Consider the following 21,670-nt stretch of genomic DNA (forward strand, 5'->3'; position numbering starts at 1 on the left):
ATATACAAGGTGAGGAAATTAATATTATATATATTCATATTATATATATATATATTACATATATATAATATAAATTCATGTTTTATATATTCATTATGTATATATATTCACATTATTAATTGAATTCTTCTGTTCTAATTGATAGGAGGAATAAAGGAGAAAAAAATATCCAAATTCAATTACTAGAGCAAGGTAGCATCAAAGGCAAAGGAGTTTGAACTTTGCTTAACAGGCAATAGAGATCTACTGGAGATTCTTGAGCTAAAGAATTATCTGACTGTATTCTTAAGGGTTATTGCAGCAGCATAAAATGTGAAAGAAAAATAGAAAGACCTCTTAGGAAACTGTAGCCATAGGCCAAGTAGGTAGCATTTGGTCTATATAATTAGGGTGGCCCAAGGCTACAGATTTGTTGCTACTTCAGAGGTAGAAATTAAAAGCTGATTGAATAAGAGACATAAAAAAAAGTGAAAGGTTGCACCAAGGTTTTTAAGATGAGAGACTTGGTAAAATGATGGTGCCATTAACATAAATAGTAAATTCATAAGAAGGAACAGCTTTAGAATTAAAGATCACAAAGTTGGTTTTTGAACACACAAAATCTGAGGTGCTTATGCAAAATCCAAATGGAGATGTCCTAGGCAATAGAACAGATAAGTCTAGGGCTGAGAAGAGAGGTCAGATTTGTCTGTCTAGATTTGTAAATCATCCAAGAAATTATTATTGAAAACATGGAATTAAATGAAATTGCTAAGGGAAACTGTATTGAGAGAAGAAAAATGATCCAAGAACAGAACTTGAGAAATTTTTTATTCCATGTTTTTCATCTAAGTTTCTCATCTAATTGCAACTTGTCATTTTATAGGTGTAGACATATAACCTTTTTGGGTCAGAAAAAATATGAGCGGACAATGAATTCAATTTAACAAGTATTTATTGTGTTCATTATTTGCCAAACATTTGGAGATAAAAAGATAAAATAATAAAAATCTCTGTCCTCAGGAACCTACATTCTACTAGAATATTTTTTTTAAAGGATAAACTGATATCTCTGAAGCCAGGGAAGAGGGCGAGTATCCAGAAGATGATTTTAGTCAGCATTTGTCTAATGATATAGTAAATCATAACTAAAATATTTACTTGGGAAAATATTTTATTTTTCAATTATGGCAATCAGAATGTTTCCCTGTTAACCTAATATAGCAGTGTTTTCTGAAGTTAGTTCTACAGCCATTTTAATTTGACATTTTGAAGGCTGCTCACATGCATAGGGATTTTTTTTTTTCATTATTTAAACTTCTGTTTATAATGCAGAGCAAATTGGCCAGGAGATGTTGGAAAACCTCAGTCATGACAGGGAGAAGATACAACGTGCTCGGGAAAGGGTGAGTTGGGTACCTTCGTAGCCTTTTTGCAAATGTAATAATGCATGACCTGGTGTACAGAAATTAAGTAATATAGGCATCCCTGTAAGTGGCCACATGATTCCAAAGAATTGTTTAAAGAATACTGTACTGTTTGAATGAGGAAAGAAGGGAAAAACTAAGAATTTCTTCCTTTAGTTCTTCACCTTGGAACACCCCAAGTGAATATTTATTTATTTATTTGTGGCACTTTATTATAGAGTTTGAAAAAAACAGACTACTGAGGACAGTTCTAGGAGTGCTTTATTTCCCTCTATCCAGAGTATTTAAAAAAATAAAAAATAAACTACTGTTTAATAAAGAAAATGTTTAATTTCACTTTCCTTCTGTTCATTTTATTCCCACTTATGTTTTAGGAATTTGCACATTCATAAATTGAAAAATGACTACCAGATGTATATTAAACTTTGTCAGACGTGTAAGACATTTGCATTTTCTCCTGTTCAAGTTCATGTATTCCATCTTTTAATGCTTTTGAGATTATCTATCATAGTAATTTCTCTGAACCCAAGATTTTTGAGTTCATTTAGGTGTCATTGTGAGCATTTGGTTAGGTTTGGGGTTTTTCTTCTCTTTTTTTTGGTAGTTTCTTAGTATCTTTAGATATTTTATATGATGTTTCCTCAATACGAAATAAAAATATCAATAACTAACTCATTTTAAAACAATGTTAGTTGTATGAAACCATGTTTTTAATACATATTTATATCCTTAGCTTCGAGAAACAGATGCTAACTTGGGAAAAAGTTCTCGGATCTTGACAGGAATGTTGCGAAGGTAAGAGCAAGGTAGGGATCGGCTTCTTTTTTATTCCATGTTTTTCATCTAATTGCAAATTGGCATTTTATAGGTGTACTCATTTATAGTTTTGTTATCCTGTGTCAACTGACTATTTTGAAATGACTATGTGCAGGTATTAACTCTTATTTGGATTTGTTGAGTAAATCAGATTAAAAATTTCACAAGAGTAAAGAGGATGCCTCCTCTTTGTGGGGAAAAAATTTAGTGTTAGACATAAAATATTTCTTCATTGCTTTAGGTAGATCCCATGGCAGAAACAACCTGATTTCATTTCCTATATTACTAGCTTCCTTATGTAGACATTATAGTTTTTGCCATCCTCGGGCACATAATGAAATACTAAATCAACTCTTTTTTTCCCTTTAATTTAGAGATAAGGTCAATGAAAATATTCACTCATGAATATATGGATGAATGGATGTGTTTGTGTATATACACATTTTATTTATATATATTTATACACACACATATATATATGTAGTATGATTTTTAAAATATGAGCTATTCTGATTTGAATTTATAAATACTGGTGTTTTTTATTTGTATTTGATAGAAAAACTGTATGGGAATATAGGAAAATAAGTGAAAGACAGTGTTCTGAATCAAGGAAAAATGTTTTGCTTTTATCTAGAACATTTGTATCAGTCTTAAAATTTAATCAGTTACTTGAAAATATTTGACAGAGGATCATTGCTCTTTCAAAATCTTTCAATAAAGACATCTTCTAACATAAAACTATATTAACTCACTTTTTATTTGCTCTCCAGATGGGGTGGGGATGGGATGTACATACATACTTAGGAATTGTACTTGGATAGACAAAATTAATAGGGGCTGTACTTAAAACATCACCCAAAGAGCTGGTCCTATAAAAACAGATCTTTTCAAATGTCCAAAATCCCCATTGATCACATATTGATTTAAAATAATTTGCCAAAACTTGCTTAGCTAAGTTATTCATTTATCACTAGCATGACTATAACAACAAATGTAAATGGAATAATTTTGATTTAAAGACTGGTGTTCTCCCCCTTTAAGCCTAATCAAAATCATTTCTTCTGTTCCCTGTATACTCTGGCAGCAAATGTTGACCTGACTCCATTCTGAATCTCCATTTCACAGCTTTCTCACAATCTCAACTTTGAACTGTACCCTACCAAATTCTCTGATTAAGAGTAATATGTAAATAACAAAAGCTAAATTCAAAATCCACAGAGAAAGGAACTGGCAATTGAAAGAGATGCTTCAGTGCCCATAGACAATAATAATAAAAATACCAACCCTCCAAAGCTTCCCCAGCAAGGCTCCTGCGATATGAGCTGTAACAAATATTCTGCATATGTCTCCATTTTGTCAAATCTCATTAAAGGGGCCTCCTGCTTTATGTCAATTGAGCTGTCCAGAAATCATTCATCATTTTTAGTGTAAAAAAATCATGCAGTTATTTAAATAATATCATATTAATGTTAAAGTTCAGCTGTCATTTAATGGTATGACTTAATCAGACATAGCATTTAGGAAAAACAGTTTTTCTAGGCTTTCAGGTTGGCAGATTCAAATAAGGATTTATGGGCTTCTAAACCAATGTGTTTTTTCCTGTTTATGCTTGATGCACCTCACCCTTTTTTGCAGGACACCACAAACCATTATTTGCAAGGAAATGAAGTATCTCCCTATATTGTGTTTGAATACATTTGCAAGTAATTTAGAGAGGGCGAACCACAAACAAATATTGTAACCTTTGCCTGAGCTTGCTTCTGGGCAAACACACTTAAGTCTCTCTATTTCAAAAACCAAAAGAAGAAAATCATGATAAAATTTGTTTGAGATTCACAAATGTAGTCAATCACTGAGTCATTCCTTTTGGAACATGTCTGGGAGATGAGCACTTTTTAAAAATCCCTTTCTGATCACCATGCTGAATTTGAACGAGGAAGTTCTGGTCTCTACCTGTGTAGCACGCATTGTATTGTAAGCTGCTGGGGTAAAACATTTGGTATTAATGCTGACTTCACCAGGTCAACTCCATCAATGTTTTGCCTGACTGACTAGGTGTTTAGAGACCTAGTACAGGATGTTATTCTTGGACTTTTTTTTTTTTTAAAGGACTGTTCTACATGATATAAATTTTCTATAGGGAATAAGAAAGCAAGATAATTTCCAGATTCATTTTTTCTGGTCTTGGTATGGAAATGTATATTCAAATTCTAATCTTTTGGGAATCAAGATTCTTTTATTCATTGTATTTGTATTCCCCAGTGCTTCGCATAGATCTGACACACAGTTGGCACTCAATAAATGCTTGTTAATTAATTGATTTTGACAGTCATATACATGCAGGAGAACGCCAGAGAGGTTAAGTGAATTATCCACATTCATATAGCTAGTATCAGAGACAACACTTGACTCTTTTTCTGACTATAAGACCAGCACTCTGTGCATGATGCCTCTCTCCCTCTCTAACATAGAGTTGTGTATATTGGTATGGTTTTTAAGTTCTTGGAGTCTCATTTTCCTCATCTGTAAGATATGGATTGTTATACCTATCCTTCCTATCCCACAGAGTGATTAGGTCAGTATCACATAATATATTTGAAAGGTTTTGTAAATTGTAGTTATTCTTCAGAAATAAGTCTTTTTATATTTTTATAGTTATTTTTGTTATGCTGTTTATATATAATATAGGCCTCCATAATAAATTCCTCTGTATTACTAAGAATTAGATTAAAAATAATGTACTCTTATATATAGTAAACATTTTATCACTAGTCACTAATTACTAATTAAATTACTCAGATGATTGATCTTAATTGATAAGAAAAAAGATTCTTCTCTCCCCCCCCAAAAAAAAAATTAGACTATCTTCATATATTAAATCAGCAAATTCTAACTTGGACAATCCATTTATTTTTGGTCACTTTAACAATATAAATGATTATGTTGTATCTAGAAAATCTATTACGAAGGCAATTAAAATTAATGATTCTGATAGTACAGTCCAGCTGGATATCTATCTGTGTGGCTATATGCAAGTTGACCTAAACCAAATGAGAAAGGATCAAGCTTACCTTGTAGTTTATTAGTCATCCAATATTGTATGCTCACATCATGAGTTCTATACTTTTTAAACTTTGTCCCCATTACACATCAATGAATATGAAAATTTTCTTGGGTCTCATTCTAGAATTCTTAAGACAGCTATTTTTAAAAATTATCTGCATGCTACAAATTAGGTTAATTCCTGCTAATAATTTAAAAAGGAGACAACATGAAAATTTATTTAGCATTTACTATATGCTGGGCTCCATGCCCCTTCCCCCCAAAAAAAGATGCCATAAATAAGTAGAAAACATAACGTAAAGTCAATAGCAAACCATTGATTTTAGAAAACAAATACAAAATGATGATTGGGTTTTATTTCATGAAATGAGAAAATTATTAAATGGACTGCAGTTAAATAGTGAAGGAAAAAGAAAGTTTTATATAAAATAATAAACATCTCAACTCAAACAACATGTGTTTTTGGATAACCTAAAGGAAAGCAAAGAGGAAATTGTTCTGTTGAAGATTATAATGGGAAAACTTTACATGAAAATAAATATAAATATATATAGCTGATTTTTTTGTATAAAGCAGTTTTTCTTCCTCGTTGACATAAGATGGAGAGCTGCCTAGGGACAAACTGTTCATTTCCTGGCTGTGTAGACAGAGTTTTAAATATAGTATTCAAATAATAATGAAAATGGTCATGAAACAAATGGCCATTCGTGTTCTATTGATATTGCATTCCTAAAAAAATGGATTTCCACAGACATTCATGGAAATTGATTACTGTAATTGAATGTCTTAAAGTGACACTTGTGGGACTTATTAGCCTAACTATGATTCTTCTTTAACATAAATATTTTTCTATGGATATAGCTCTTAATTAGCATTTGACTAGGGGGTCCCAGGTTGTTCATGTTAGTGCTTAGCAACCAGTGAGAATAACAATAATTTCCCAAGATTTTTGACAGAAAAAAAAATAAAGGAAATTGTGATTATTTTTTTCCTTAGATTTAGCAATTTTTAGTTTTAAATATTTTATTTTTCTCTGGGCAATAATGATTTAGATCCAAAGCAATTTGCCAAACCCATCATCATAAACTTGAAAGGAAACAGTACACAATCTTGTTAGTTGGTATGCTTTGTGTACAAACACATGACTTTGGAAGGAAATCATGTGGATAATAAGTGGAAAAAAATGCTTTCTTTGTAAAATACTCTCAGCATTAAATCATTTCTTGTTTTCCCCACACAACTTTACCTGCCCAACTATTTCTGCAAATCAAAAAAGATCAGAAAGAGATTTCATTTAAATATGTGGATTTTGCTCATCCTTCCAGCTAATGGCATGCAGCTACTTGGTTAGTTAAGGTTGTTGAGTGTAATCCATTGGACACATGCAAAAGAAAGCATTAAGTGCAGTTGATATAACTTGTGCAATCTAAACTTCTCTAATGCTGTATAATCACATTTTTCTTGGACCCATTTTCTGAAACATTTGGGGGACTATTTGGTAGCTATCACTGTAATCATATTTTCCTTATTTTAGAAAAGCATTCTATGGCTATGTGAAAGTGATAGGTAAAACATCCAGATACCTTAAATATACTTTCATAGTGATTCCTGAGGATAAATATTCTTCATTAATAGAAATTCCAACCACAGAACTTATAAGCCATTAGGATTTTTAAAAATAAAGTGGGGATGAATTATGTTTAAGAAAATATGCCAGTGCTACTAAGGAAAAAAAATAATCACTTTTCTGTTGTCCCTTTCTTACCATTTCACTTAGGAAACGTTTTGTTACATTTTTATTTGTTCTTATGCTGTCTGAGAATTCAACAGCAAAGAGTTTCCAAGTCTTCTAAGCAAAATGTCCTTGAAAATTCCCTCACTATCTCCACATGCTGAACAGCTTAAATTAGCTCACAGAATCTTATCTTTGTATTTTTCCCCTCTATGTATCACATTCTTTTTACTAGCATCATGTTTGCTAATTGAATATGGACACTGACCATATCCCTAGTCTAAGAGACTCTTTTTCTTTTTTTATAGAGCATTTATTCTTTTATAACCAAATGGCTGCTGGGTGTGGTACTCATAGCCATAATTCTAGTTAGTGGGATGATGAGGCTGGTAGATCTCTTGAACTCAGAAGTTCTGAGCTACAATGGGTAAACTAATTGTGTATCTACACTACACTCAACATTATTGTGTTTAACCTCTGAGATAGGATGCTGCTCCCAACGTCTCTGAATTTCCTAAGAAAGGCAAACTGATCCAGGTTGAAAACAAAACAAATTAAAGTCCTCCATACTGAACAGAGTAGGATTGGACACATTCTTAGCCCCATTAAGATTAGACCAAAAGTTCATTTGTCAGAACTAGGGTGACTGTGGGCAAATCATTTGGGGTCCTCAGACTTTTTAAATAGGGGGCCAGTTCCCTGTCCCTCAGACTGCTGGAGGGCCGGACTATAGTAAAAACAAAAACTTTGTTTTGTGGGCCCTTAAATAAAGAAACTCCATAGCCTTGGGTGAAGGGGATAATTGTCCTCAGCTGCCACATCTGGCCCTCGGCTGTAGTTTGAGGACCCTAATAAACTCTTTGTCCCCAGGCTATTTTCTAAAACTTGGAATTATAGAGGTTGGCTATGATATTCTGCATTGGTAGAACTTTTATGCTATGAATTTCTAAAATTCATGAAATTACAGATCTAGAACAGGAAAAAAAATTTTTTTAATTTTCTATTTAACTTCAGCACCTACAAATTGTTAGAGAATGTCAATATTTTAATAATTGTGTGGTCCTTGTCAATCATTCAGTAAATCCTAAAAGCACAAGTATTATCTCCTTAGGTGCTGGGCACTGTGCTAAGTGTAGGGATCACAAAGGACAAAAAGACAAAACAGTTTCAACTCCCAAGGAAAATTCTACTGAAGTATATATGCAATCTACCATCCTGCAATGAAATTAATCAAGCAGACCTGTGTTAGTATTCCTAAAAGCTCTATCTCTTTTCATAATTTCTCTAGATTAGCAGTTCTCAAAGGAGAGTCTGGAGATGCCTAAGGACTCTTTCACTGGGGGTCTGTAAAGTCAAAATTATTTTTATAATAAAACTAAGATGTTCTAATTCCTAACAGTAAATATCAACATATATAGTGTATATAAACAAAAACTCTTTCAGATCCTAAGTAATTTTTTAATATGAAGAGATACTGAGACCACAGCCTGAGAATTAAAGAGAATTGTACTGGAATGTGATGACCGCGTTAGCACCCAGGACACCCCAGAATCAGTCAGAGTCAGGATAAGCAAAAGTCCTTAGTCTTTATTCTTGGTCTTTAGATGCAGGATTGAACAGGATGGAAGCAGAATCTCCTTCTCCCTCGTCTACCGCCAAAGAGTGACTCTGGCTAGTCTTACTCCACCTCCTAGTCCCTGCTACAATTCTCTGTATACACCAATCATTGAGCCAGCACCGGATAGTGGGAAGGACCATTTTCCAAGCATATACCCATAGAGTATTGTCCAATCGGTAGTTAGCCTCAAGTGCTCGGCAGTCCTGACCTCAGTGCATTGACTCAATAGTTTCAGCTCTCTACATCGGATTATCTTTAAGACGGGCCTTTGAATTACTCCAATTTTTGAACTTCATCTCCCAACTCTCCCTTAATCCCTACACTCATTGTGTGAAAAGTATTCAATAATTACTTCTGCCATATTTCTCCAGACCATGATTTCCTTTTCCATTCTTACAATCTTCTTTGCTTAAGGATTTCATTACATTTGCCTTGACCAAAGTCATGAGTATAAGATTCAAATTTAGTTTCTAACTCTAATTTCAATATTTCTATTGCATTATATTATTTGAAAGCGTTCTATAAATTTTGTAAATTTTGTTTTTCCCAATATAATGGAATCTCCTTGAGGACAGGAACTTTTTGATTTTTATCTATAGTTCTCTAGCACTTGGCATATAGAGAGTAAGAGCTTGTTGTTGTTGAAAGAATTTGTCAGAAAATATAAAATATATGCTATTAAGAGAAAAAGTCAATCCCACAGGCAATTACCATAGACTGCTGAAGTTGCAAAAGTTTTTTGTTAGGATTTTCTGTTATATGTTTTACCCGAAGTCACCCCCATGCCATTCTTCATACAAAACAATTAGATCAATACACCAGAAACTTGTGCAGGAATTCTATCCACATACACATATCAAAAGCCACCTATAATTCTTATCATAGAAAAGGTGCTTATGACTCAGGGGAGTTAATGACTTGACCATGATCACGCAGGTAATAAGTATTAATGGTGAATTTTGACTAGTGTTCCTCACTCCACATTTAGCAAGCTATTCACTTCAACATTTTGCCTTTTGGAATTTTAAATTATTCAAAATAAAATAATTTCAAAGTTTTAAAAGTTTTCCAATTTAATAATCACAAAGAAACATCCAATTTTGTGCTTTAAATAAATACTTTTAGCATGATCTTTCTAAGACAAAATAAAAACAAGTAATTTATTGTTGATTTATTTCTGCTCATTATTTGATCACTGTTGAAAAGCATTCTTATTATTTTCTTTAGTGTTAGATACAGTTGAACCTAATTCCTCAATTTCTTTCCTTTAAAGTTTCTATTTTTTTTTCTATAAGCAGTATTATTCTTTAATATAGGCAGGATTATGAATGGTATACTTTCCCTTTACCATCAATACAGTCTTTGAATAAAACCTTGAGCTGTTAACTGGAAGCAAAAGGCCCTGGACCTTGCTTGTAAACAAGGAATAGAGCCTTTGGCTCCCCTTGTAAATGGCTATTTATTAACATATACTATCACCAAACAGCATTTTACAATTCCAGGCCACAGCACTATTAGCCCACTGTCTGCCCCATTGTTGGTGGAGAGAGGCCTTCAGCCATCTGTTTCAGTTAATGATATAATCAGTAAACAATATCTGTACTTTCTAAATTGGATTGTCAGGCCTGCCCTACTCACAAATCACTCCCTCATTCCCCTACCACCACTATCACCATATTTTCTGTTTGAACGCTCACACTGTAAATTAGCATATTCACCCATCAACCTACACTCAGTATTAAAAGAGTTGCTGTGTTATAAGATGGTACAAAGCAAGCTCAGTAACAGCTCATGCACGATGCAGGTGGTCGAGCTAGTTGCTCCTCAGATCAAAAGTCAAACAACAGTGAATCTTCCTTTGAAAGTGCAATGACGGACACAAGGCAAGGCTTATCTTCACCACCAAGAAAGAGTTACAGATAGACATCACAGACGTATGAGGACAAAAGGGGATTTCATCATGTTACTACATAAGAACTCTACTGCGGGCTTCTCAGAAGGCGTCTTTGGGATATATTGTCCTTTTTTTTCCCCTTGCTAAATTAAAATGCTGTCCTACACATTATGCTGTGTAACAGTTCAGACTTATAATTTATGCTCAGGCGCAACCCATAGAATGGCTGAAGAATTAAAAACCTTTAGGACAGGAAATGGCTTTTTTTTCATGGTGGTATTTTTCGGTAGCAATGAAGAACACTTCTATTTATACCCCACTAGGGGTTTTGTGGTGGAATAAACAAAGAAAGGAGCTGAAAATTGTGGTTTTCCAGAAATGTTTTCTAGAGATAGCCCAAGTTAACAAAACAATTTAGGGATAATATATTGGAAGTTTATTATTTAGGCATATGGAAGGCTTTCCTGCACAAAAACTTGAATTAAACAGACATATGCAATGTGTATACATATAATTCAATTATTCTCTTGCTAAATACTCACTATTTATTGCCAATGTAAGTATTATCAACAAATTGGCAAAGAGGTAGAGAAACAAAGATAGGAAACCTTATTTTGGGAACTATTGAACCTGATGATAACTTTTTAAAGAGTCTTGACAACTAAGTCCCTCTTTGTTATGGTCAAAACAAAGAAACAAAATTAGGTGAAAATCTCAAGGTAATACTCAAGATGGGAAACTAAAATACAATGTCATCTGAAAGTCAAGACTCTTGTCATTTCCCAGGAAATAAGTGATCAAAGAATATGATTACATAGTTCTCAAAAAGACTCCATGACTACACAAAAGGATGCTCCATAACACTAATAATAAGAGAAATGCAAATTAAAATTATAGTGAAGTTTCACTTCACTTACACCCTGTAAATTGGCAAAAAAAAAATGACCAAAAAAATTAGCAACAATCAATTTTAAAGAGGTTGTAGAATCATATTGATCACACTAATTCATTGTTGGTGGAGCTGTGAAATAAAACAACAATTTTGAAAAGCATTTTGGAATTAAGCAAATACAGTGATAAAAATATCCATACACTTTTAATTAAGAGACTCCATTATTGGGCTCATAACTCAAGGAAGCCATCAAGAAGAAGAAAGTCCCCATATATATCAAAATATTTACAGCAGCATTCTGATCCAAAGAATCAGAAACAAAGCAAATGTCCATTAATAATTGGGGAATGGTTAAACAACTGTGACAAATGAATGTAATGGAATATTATTGTGCCAAAAGAAATAATGTTTATGATGAATACAGAGAAGCCTGAAAACGTCTATATGAACAAATGCAGAGTAAAGAAAATGACATATACAATAACTGCACTAATGTAAATGATAAAAACAAAGACACATCAAAAAATTAAGAAGAAATTTAGCAAAATTACAAAGAACAAACAAGACTTAAATGAAGAAATATGAGAAGACCCACCCACCCCACCCCCAGCCTGATCCCTTGTGAAAGTGGGAGGTTCACAGGTCTTATACAAGAAACATGTTTTCTCAGTTTTTCAGTGTTTAGATTAATTACATTGATTTTTTTTTTCTCTCTTTAAAAATGTCATTTGTTATGAGAGGATTGGGGGAGAAATACTTGGAATAACTGTGATGATGATGTTAAGATATAGAAGGCATCAAAACAAGAAATTATTTTAAAAAAGAAAGAAATTTAGGTTCACCCAAATACAATGAAATTCTTGTCAGAAATAAAAAATGATTACTGTGATGTCTAAAAGTATATTTTGGGGTTTGGGGATTTCAATTGTTAGCCCATTTTTCCACTCATAACCTCTAATCACAGTTAAGTATCAGAACCACTTGAAGTCATACTTCTATTGATTTAATGGTTACAAAAAATATTTCACAAATTATTTAAATGTAATGAATCAGATTTCCCAAATGCATAGATATACAATCAGGCATGAGAAGATTGCATTTACTGTTTCAGACCATTAGGATATTGATTGTCATTTTCCCCCAGTTCATCTCTGGAATGATCTGGTCCAATATACTGCCCTCAAAAGCTATAATTTATTCCTATTATTGGAAAGTTAACAGGCACAGTTATGATTGTAATAGTGCTATGAATAAACTTCCTTGAGAATAAAAAAGTCCAGTTACCCAATCATCATAGTTGACATTTATCAGTAAATATTTATTGAGTGCCTGCTGTTCTTAAGGTGTTGGAAATACAAAGAAGTATAAATTGTCTTCTCAAAGAAGCTAAATAATAACAATAAAGAAGCAAATGCTATTTTCTCTGATGGTAAATGATTAAAACAATGAATGTTGCATTTTTGTTTTCTTTTTTTATATTTTGTTTGTTGGCTTGTCTTGTTTTAACAAAGCAGAGACTGCTCCCTTTTTTGTAGAGTTCTCCTATATCAAACTAAAATAAGTAAAATTAATAGTACGGGGACCTCATCAGAAAGTTTATGCAATATTTCATATCTGTAAGCTCTCCTATCCTCTGATTTTTTTTTATCACAAATATATTTTTTTCTTCATCTCATCTCTCTCCTCATTGTGAAAAAAAAGAGATTTTTTTTTAAAAAAGCAAATTCAAAAGCAAAAAAGTATACGTAATCATTGTAAAATTCTCTCTACGACTACAGAGACTCACAGATTGACATTTACTCACATGCACACATATGCTTCATTCCATACCATAGTTCTGTCACGTCTCTATTTCACTCAAATCAAGAATAGTCATTGTATTGATCACAGGTTTTGCAGATTTCAGAGTTCTTTATTTTTAAAATTGCTTTCCCATGTATTGTTCTCTGTATTCTATTAATTTTATTCTTCATTAGTTTATTAAAAAATTAAAATTGTTCATAATAATTAATGTTACCATATAAATTATTCTTCTAATTCTTCTTAACTTCACTCTGAAACAGTTTTTCTAAGACTTTATGCATATTACCTCATTTCTTATAACAAGTAGTACTCTTATCATATTCATATGCCCCAGCTTATTCAGCTCAATTGATGAATATACTTAGTTTCTAGTATTTGTCATAACAAAAAGAAATTTTTAAAAAGAGGAAAAGATACTTTGTGGGCAAAATTATTTCAACAATGAGTATTGTGAGAAAGAAGTTTAGGAAATTAGTGTATGATAGTGTGTGATAGATTAGATGTAGTAGAAAAGATGAAACTTGAACTTGGCCTATAATTGAGTTCCAGTTGTTTTTAACTAGCATAGGGAAACCCCAAATTATGCTTTTCAGAAAATAACTAGTATCAGAAACATTTCCTTGAGCTTGACTGTTCTCAGGGCACTTTGGAACAGAAAACAAGAGTTACTTTATCACTTGGATATTCAAGAGTCATATACACTATTCTGATAATGAGTAAGCTATCATACTTTATTTTATTTATTTATTTATTTTTATTTTTGCAAGACAATTGGGGTTAAGGGACTTGCCCAGGAACATGCAGCTAGGAAGTGTTAAGTGTCTGAGGCTGCATTTGAATTCAGGTCCTCCTGACTTCAGGGCCTATGCTCTATCCATTGCACCATTTAGCTGCCACCAAGCTATCATATTTTAGATTTACTTGTCTGTTAAGATAAACAGCTGTAACACCCAGCAAAAGAACTCTTGGAATTGAATGTGAACTACTATATAGCATTTCCAATCCCTCTATTTATGTCCACTTACATTTTTTATTTCCTTTACAGGTTAATTGTACATTATTTCAAAGTCCAATTCTTCATGTCCAGCAAAATAACTTTATGGATATGTATACATATATTGTATTTAACATATACTTTAACATATTTAACATGTATTGGTCTATCTGTCATGGGGGGGAGGGGAAAGAGGGCAAAAATTGAAACAAAAGGTTTTGCAATTGTCAATGAATTACCCATGCATCTATCTCGTAAATAAAAAGCTTTAATAATAATAATAATAAAAAGATAAACAGCTGTAGAAAACTTTTCGAAGAGATGAAGTTAAATTTTTGATCAAGCCAAAATAATGGGTTAACTCATAAGTAGTTTTCATGGTGAAAAATTAAATAGGAAAATTTTTAGAAAACTACTAGAACTGTTAACTTGGTTTATATTACATATTTATTTAATTCCGAATCTTTGCCATCATTCTGCATGTGATTTTCTTGTATTCTTAACTGAAATACATAGTTGCACATGCTGTCAAAAGATGCAGATTGACTTCACATTCTTTTATTGCTACAAGATATTCAATTAATAGGTGTTACATTTTAAAATATTGAAATTTTTCTTATCATCTAAAGAATTATTTCTCATCACATAAACTCCTTCCAGATAGAAATTTAGTTAGCAGAAAACTTGGCTAACCAATAAAGCAAAGCCTTCGTTTTCTATTCTGTATGCATGATCTGAGGCTAGAGCCTTTTAGGTCTTTTAATCTGTTTGTTCAAGGCCAAGCTATTTGTATGGATAATTTTTTTAGCTTCTGTATAGAGAAAAAAGAACATTTTATTTATTCACTCGGTTTTTTTATGTGGCTTCAAATTGCATAGATATTTTCAAGCTCATGGATGTGGAGGAGATAAAAGGTCCCTTATTTTATAAGCCTTTATTGTAGGCTTTTCAAATATACCGTTTTCTCATGGCTAGAATTTTTTTTTTTTTAATAAAACATTACTTCACTATTATAATTGGAATTTGATGTGGGCATCTTTTTCTTTTCCTCTATTAGATGTTAAACTGTGTGTGTTTAAGATCATCTCTGTAGCATGTTACCTTCTGGATTTTAATGATTTTCTTGCTGTGGAAATAGTTCTACCAGTCTTCATTTTTAATGTTATGCAATTGCTACTTTAGTTTGACTTGGAGTGAAAACATATTAAAGAACTGGTTTGATGAGCAGAATTGGCATTTCAGAGGTCAAAAGGTATATCTCACTTTGCAAATCCTGGAATCTAAAGATTAATTAAAATCATTCATATCTTCCTCATGGAGAACTTGTACTGAGCAGATCAGAACTTGGGGAGGAGAAATCAATTTGAATTGCAGTGCAACTGGCTTCCAACCAGCTTCTTCTGGAGCATTAGTGCTGTTTGTTTTGTGAAGGAATAGGGCCATGGAACAGCTTTCCCTGGCTGGAGCATTCCCAAGCCATCACGGTCACCAGACAGATGGGGAATAAATATTGTAAAATGATGGTACATCTGAAGAGCAAGCCCAAGATCCTCAGGACCCAATTTGGACTAGCTTCAGTTGGAGCAGACAGGTGTTCCTAGGAAGAACTGTCCTCAGATGGCTATAGGGTGGGGTACTATTCTTTCACACACACATAAAAAGTCACCCTTCTCTCTTTGCTCCTAGGAACATTAGAATGACTCCACTGTTTTTCTTTGAAAAGGAGAAAAAGAACAATCAGAAATATGGCATTGAATTAGGATGAGAACAGCTTTGCCATGGAGTACGCCTATAAAATAGAGTTTCTTCAAGATAAATACCTATGTGTTTTTTTCTTCATTGGTATTTTGGTGAAAACTACATGAATTAATTTTCCCCCCAGGGGCTTCAACCTGCTAGATGAATATTCTTCACTTATCACTAAGTTATAAATAACTGAAAATTGAAAGTAGGTCTTAAATCTCCCTTGGGATGTTGCAGAGAGGAGGTAGACCCAGGTGTTCACACTCTAAGACTAGGGAAATTTATTTTTCTGATGTCATCAAAAGGAAATAAATAGCTATTGTGAGCTGCTGATGTTTCAGACTGGGTTGCTGTCTAGATAAGGGGCCAGAAGAACTATGTTTGTAGCTCAATTCTGGAGCCTCTACCTGGGTGGTCTTGTTTAACTACTATTTAATTATTGATGATGAACCTCAACATGGAAGCCTTAGGGAAAAATACAATCCCACATGCCAGTTTCCTTAGATACTTCTTCTCTGAGGCCTAAGTGTCCTTTTAAGTGGTATAGTGAAACAGAATTGAGGGGGTCATTTTGAATACCCCATGGGAAAGCCAGCCACCAGATCTTTCTTATTGATGGGTTAGACTGATCTATCTGGAAGGCAGAGCATATTCACCTAAAGTTTGTAGCATGTCACATCTCAACACAGGCTTCTTCACTTATATATAAGGTATATCTAATTTCTGCCATGCTCCTTATTTCATATTTTCTCCTATACTTCCTACTGTACTTTGAATGGTAAGAAAAGTGTTGACATTGGAGTCACTATACCTGAATTCAAGAACCAGCTCCACCATTTAAGCTTACTAGGCCACTCATTTTTCTCAGTTGTAAAAAGAAAATAACACATATCCTAAGTCATGAAGCTATTGTGATAAAATAAATAAGGTGTGTATAACCACAAAGTGCTATAGAAGTGTAAAACTATTATTTTTATTGTTTGGAAAATCAATCCATTTCCACCGGTGAAAATTTTTGTCCTTTAAGATTTTATTCACTCCCATTCCATATCAAATATTTTTCCAAAATTTATATTCCATATTGAAATTCCATATCAAAAAATATCATAATATCTAAGTCCCAGTCCAGTGTTCTTTTAGAGATATTATGCTTGGATGATTTCAAAAAGACCTAGAGATGAGCAACAAGAAGGTTATACAATGATCAATTCTGATGGACTTGACTTTCTTCAGCAATGAGGTGATTCAAACCAGTTCCAATTGTTTAGTGATGAAGAAAGTCATTTATACCCAAAGAGAGGGCTGGGGGAACTGAATGTGGTTCATAACATAGCATTTTCACTCTTTTTGTTGTTGTTTGCTTGCATTTTATTTTGCTTCTTTTTTTTTTTTACTGGTTTTATTTGTTTTTTTTTCTTATGCAACATAATAATTGTATAAATATGTATGCATACATTAGACTTAACATATATTTCAACCGTATTTAACATATATTGAAACACCATCTAGGCGAGGGTGTGGAGAAAGGGAGGGAAAATTGGAACACAAGATTTTACAAGGACTAATGTTGAAGAATTCTCCATGCATGTTTTGAAAAATAAAAAGCTTTAATTAAAAAGAGAGAGAGAGAGAGATTATGCTCATCAAAATCACATGACCTCTTTTTTTTTTTCCATGTCTTCCTGCCTTTTTATTTTTTTGTGGTCAAACCTGTATTTTATTTATTTTTTAATAGCTTTTTATTTACAAGTTATATGTATGAGTAATTTTACAGCATTAACAATTGCCAAACCTTTTGTTCCAATTTTTTCCCTCCTTCCCACCACCCTCTCCCCTAGATGGTAGGATGACCAGTAGATGTTAAATATATTAAAGTATAAATTAGATACACAATAAGTATACATGACCAAACCGTTATTTTGCTGTACAAAAAGAATTGGACTCTGAAATATTGTACAATTAGCCTGTGAAGGAAATCCAAAATGCAGGCCGGCAAAAATATAGGGATTGGGAATTCAATGTAATGGTTCTTAGTCATCTCCCAGAGTTCTTTCACTGGGCGTAGCTGGTTCAGGTCATTACTGCTCCCTTGGAACTGATTTGGTTCATCTCATTGCTGAAGATGGCCAGGTCCATCAGAATTAATCATTATATAGTATTGTTGTTGAAGTATATATTGATCTCCTAGCCCTGCTCGTTTCACTCAGCATCAGTTTGTGTAAGTCTCCCCAGGCCTTTCTGAAATCATCTTGTTGGTCATTTCTTACCAAACAATAATATTCCATAATATTCATATACCACAATTTGTTCAACCATTCTCCAATTGATGGGTATCCACTCAGTTTCCAGTTTCTGGCCACTACAAAGAGGGCTGCCACAAACATTCTTGCAAATACAGATCCCTTTCCCTTCTTTATGATCTCTTTGGGTTATAAGCCCACAAATGACCGCTTAACTGCCAAATTCCATGATTTCTTGTTAATCCTCATAGTCCTTGGCCCTTTTCCCATTTCCCATTTTATACCACTCTCCTCTTACTCTGGCTTCCCTGAATCTGTTATTTCCTAATTCACATCCTACCTTTCTGAATGACCCTCACTGGTTTCTCTTCTTCTCATTCTCTTAGGCAAATGGACATCTGCTAAGAACCTTTACTTTTTGTAAATTTCTTTTTCCTTTTTGTTTCTGTACTATTCTAATTGTCAGTCTAATGGACTTCACTTTAATTATCGTTTCCATACAAATGACTCTGTGATCCATATCTCAGCCCTGACCTTTTCTTTAAGTTCCAGTTCTACTTTTCCAATTATCTGCTGAATATCTCTGCTTGTATGTCCTGTAGACACCACAATTATAACTCATCCCAGACTGAATTCAGCTTTGCTCCAAAAGCCATGCCTCCCAACCTCCTCATTCCTGTTATTGGTTCCTTCATTCTCTCAGTCACTTAAGCATGAAATCTTTTTTTTTTTTTATTTTTTTAAGCATGAAATCTTTTTTTTTTTTAAAGCATGAAATCTTGAAATATCTCTTGTATCTACCCCCTTCTTTCTACTTACGATATTCCCATTTTAATTCAAGTCCTCATCACTTCTTAAAAGAAGTACTACAGTACCATCTTAGTTGGTTTTTACCCTTCTCCAGTTCAGTCATCAAACCTCTAACAAAGTAATTTTTCCTTAAATTTGATTATTCATCTGCTCAGAAATCTTCAGTAATTCCCCATTGTTTATGAAATAAAATATATACATCTTAGCTTATTATTTAAGAACCTTCACATTTGGTTCTTATCCTTCCAGCTTCATTTCACAGTATACTTTATATTGTGAATTATACACAGTACACTCCAGCCAAAAAGGAATATTCATTGTTGGCTATCTATGATCCTATCTTTTCTCACCTTTCACATGCCATCACCCTTCTCTTTCTATATTTAGTTCTAGAGCCATCTCCACTATCCAGTTTTCTTTGAATATATTCTCCACCCCTCCTTTCTTTCCAACTGGAAATATAATCTTCTCATCCTTGATTTCTCAAGCCATCTTATCATTTTCTAACATGTAGGGGATTTTTTTAGAGTACGAAGTATTTTCAAGTGGGCTGCACAATTTAAAAGCAAATGGAAGTGGGTAGGAAGGGGGTAGGAGACAGTATCTCATAGGGATGTTTTTTTGGGTCTGGGACAATATGGGGAATAGGGTTGTATATCAGCTGGTATTTTTCTTGACCAGCATTGTATTACAGAAGCTGGATGTTTCTTATTGATGTGGCATTTAGTTGCTGGCTTTTCTGTTTAAATTTTGTTAACAACAGTGAGGAAGCACTTAGTGATGATGTAGAAAATCTGGGATTACTTTAATCTCATTTTACAGTGAAAGAGAGAGGCAGGCTTCCATTAGAAAAGCGAGCCAATTCCTTCTCGGAAGAGTAGAAAGTCAATTCAAAATCTACCTCCAGCTGTATGTGAATGACAGCTGACTTTCTTTACTCTCCAATAAACAGAGATGTGACTCAACATTGGCTTATCAACCCTATGTAACACAGATTCATAAGCTAGTCTATGTCATAGTAAATGGCACTAGTGAAATTTTGATATATTTCATGTTTATATAGTCACTAGAAAAATCTGTTGTGGATTCCAGTCTTTAGAAATACTTTATCTGGTTTTTTGCTTTGTTTTGTTTTTATTTTAAATATTTATTTTATTTAAAAATTTTATGAACTTCACGATATCATCAACAATTATGTACATTTCACTATGCAAAGAAGAACAAAGAAAGGACTATATATGAAATCATGTAGTTCCACATATAGTTTGTGGGGTTTTTAAAGTACATATCGAGTTTCATTTGACAATGACAAAATTGCTGTTTCTCCTCCTCTGATACTATTTTTGTTTTCTTCTCTAAATGTTTTAAATTTTTTTATTGATAATCCTTTGCTTTAAATCTCACTTACAAATTCATTCCTCCCCCAAGACAAAAAGACTCCCTATTAGCCTTATATAAGGTATTTTTGTTGCTCAGCTATTTTTCAGGCTTGTCCAATTCTTCATTGGGGTCCCATTTGGGGCTTTTTTTTGGCAAAAATGCTAGAATGGTTTACCATTTTCTTTTCTACCTCTTTTTACAAGTGAGGAACTAAAGCAAAGTTAAATGATTTGCCTAGTAAATTTGAACCCAGAAAGATGTCTTCCTAACTTTGGGCTCAGTGTTCTATCCACTATGCCACCCAGTTGGTTTTAGATATAGTCAAGGAAAACAAGTCAGTGCATTGCCCATATCTGTCAATGTTGGTCTCCCTCTATATTTCTAGTCCAACAGCTTTCTGCCCAGAGATACCTTGCTTTCCTTATCATCAGTCATCTGAAATTGTAGTTGTTCCTGCATTGAGAGTTCTATAGTGTTTCAAAGTTTGTCTCAAAGTTATTTTCTTTTACATCATTGTGATCACCATGTAAATTATTTTGCTTCAACAAAGGCAGGCAAATTGACATAGCAAATAAAACATTGGCCTTGTAATCATAAAAATTTGAATTCTGTTCCTGGTTCAAATATTTTCTTTCTGTATGACCATAGACAAGTCATTTAACCTCTCTGAGCCTTTCTTTTCTCACTTATAAAATGAGAGAACTGAACTTTAAATAGCCTCCAAGATCCCATTTAGCCCTAGATCCATAATTCTATAAACATTTCACTCTACTTCATTTTATACAAGTCTTCCCAGTTTCTCAAAATTCATCATAGTCATCATTTCATATAGTGCAATAGTTTCCCATTGTAATCATTATATCATCATTTATTAAGTCACTCTCTAATTGATGGATACTTACTTCTTTCCCCTTCCTCCTTCAAATGGCTGTTACAACAAAAAGTACAATTACAGTATATGGGTTCTTTGCATCTATCTTTGACCTCCTTTGAGAACAACCTTAGGAGTGGTATTTTTGGGTCAAAGGATGATGATCTGTTTTAACCCAAACCATTTATTCCTGTTAGATCAACTTTTTATTCATATAAAATTGGTATTCTTAGCTCCTTAACTTTTGCGAAGGACCAGTAAGGAGTCAGATTTAGGGACAGAACTTCCTGGTATATGGAATAGATATGTTTTCTGGTCAATGTGCTATTATCGCTGTTTGGAATCCAATAAGCTCCAGAGCGCTCTAAACAGAGTAAGGCCCTGAAGGCTGTAGGACAGAAGCAAGAA

At 33.3% G+C, this 21,670-nt stretch overlaps 1 protein-coding gene across 4 annotated transcripts in view; it reads left to right on the forward strand.

The window, feature by feature from the left end:
• The window catches only part of VTI1A (vesicle transport through interaction with t-SNAREs 1A), a 425,564-nt gene that overhangs the window by 247,833 nt on the left and 156,061 nt on the right, over positions 1 to 21,670 (forward strand). For 2 of the 4 annotated variants that reach the window (XM_012541166.3, XM_031955858.1), the window contains 2 exons: positions 1,315 to 1,385; positions 2,140 to 2,201. In XM_012541166.3, coding sequence (XP_012396620.1) covers positions 1,315 to 1,385; positions 2,140 to 2,201 — 133 coding nt within the window. Of the gene's footprint in view, positions 1 to 1,314; positions 1,386 to 2,139; positions 2,213 to 21,670 lie in introns of all 4 variants that reach the window. The other 2 variants (XM_003755364.4, XM_031955859.1) reach the window with 1 other exon arrangement.

Source organism: Sarcophilus harrisii, chromosome 2, assembly GCF_902635505.1.
Source record: "Sarcophilus harrisii chromosome 2, mSarHar1.11, whole genome shotgun sequence".
NCBI classification, from domain to species: Eukaryota; Metazoa; Chordata; class Mammalia; order Dasyuromorphia; family Dasyuridae; genus Sarcophilus; species Sarcophilus harrisii.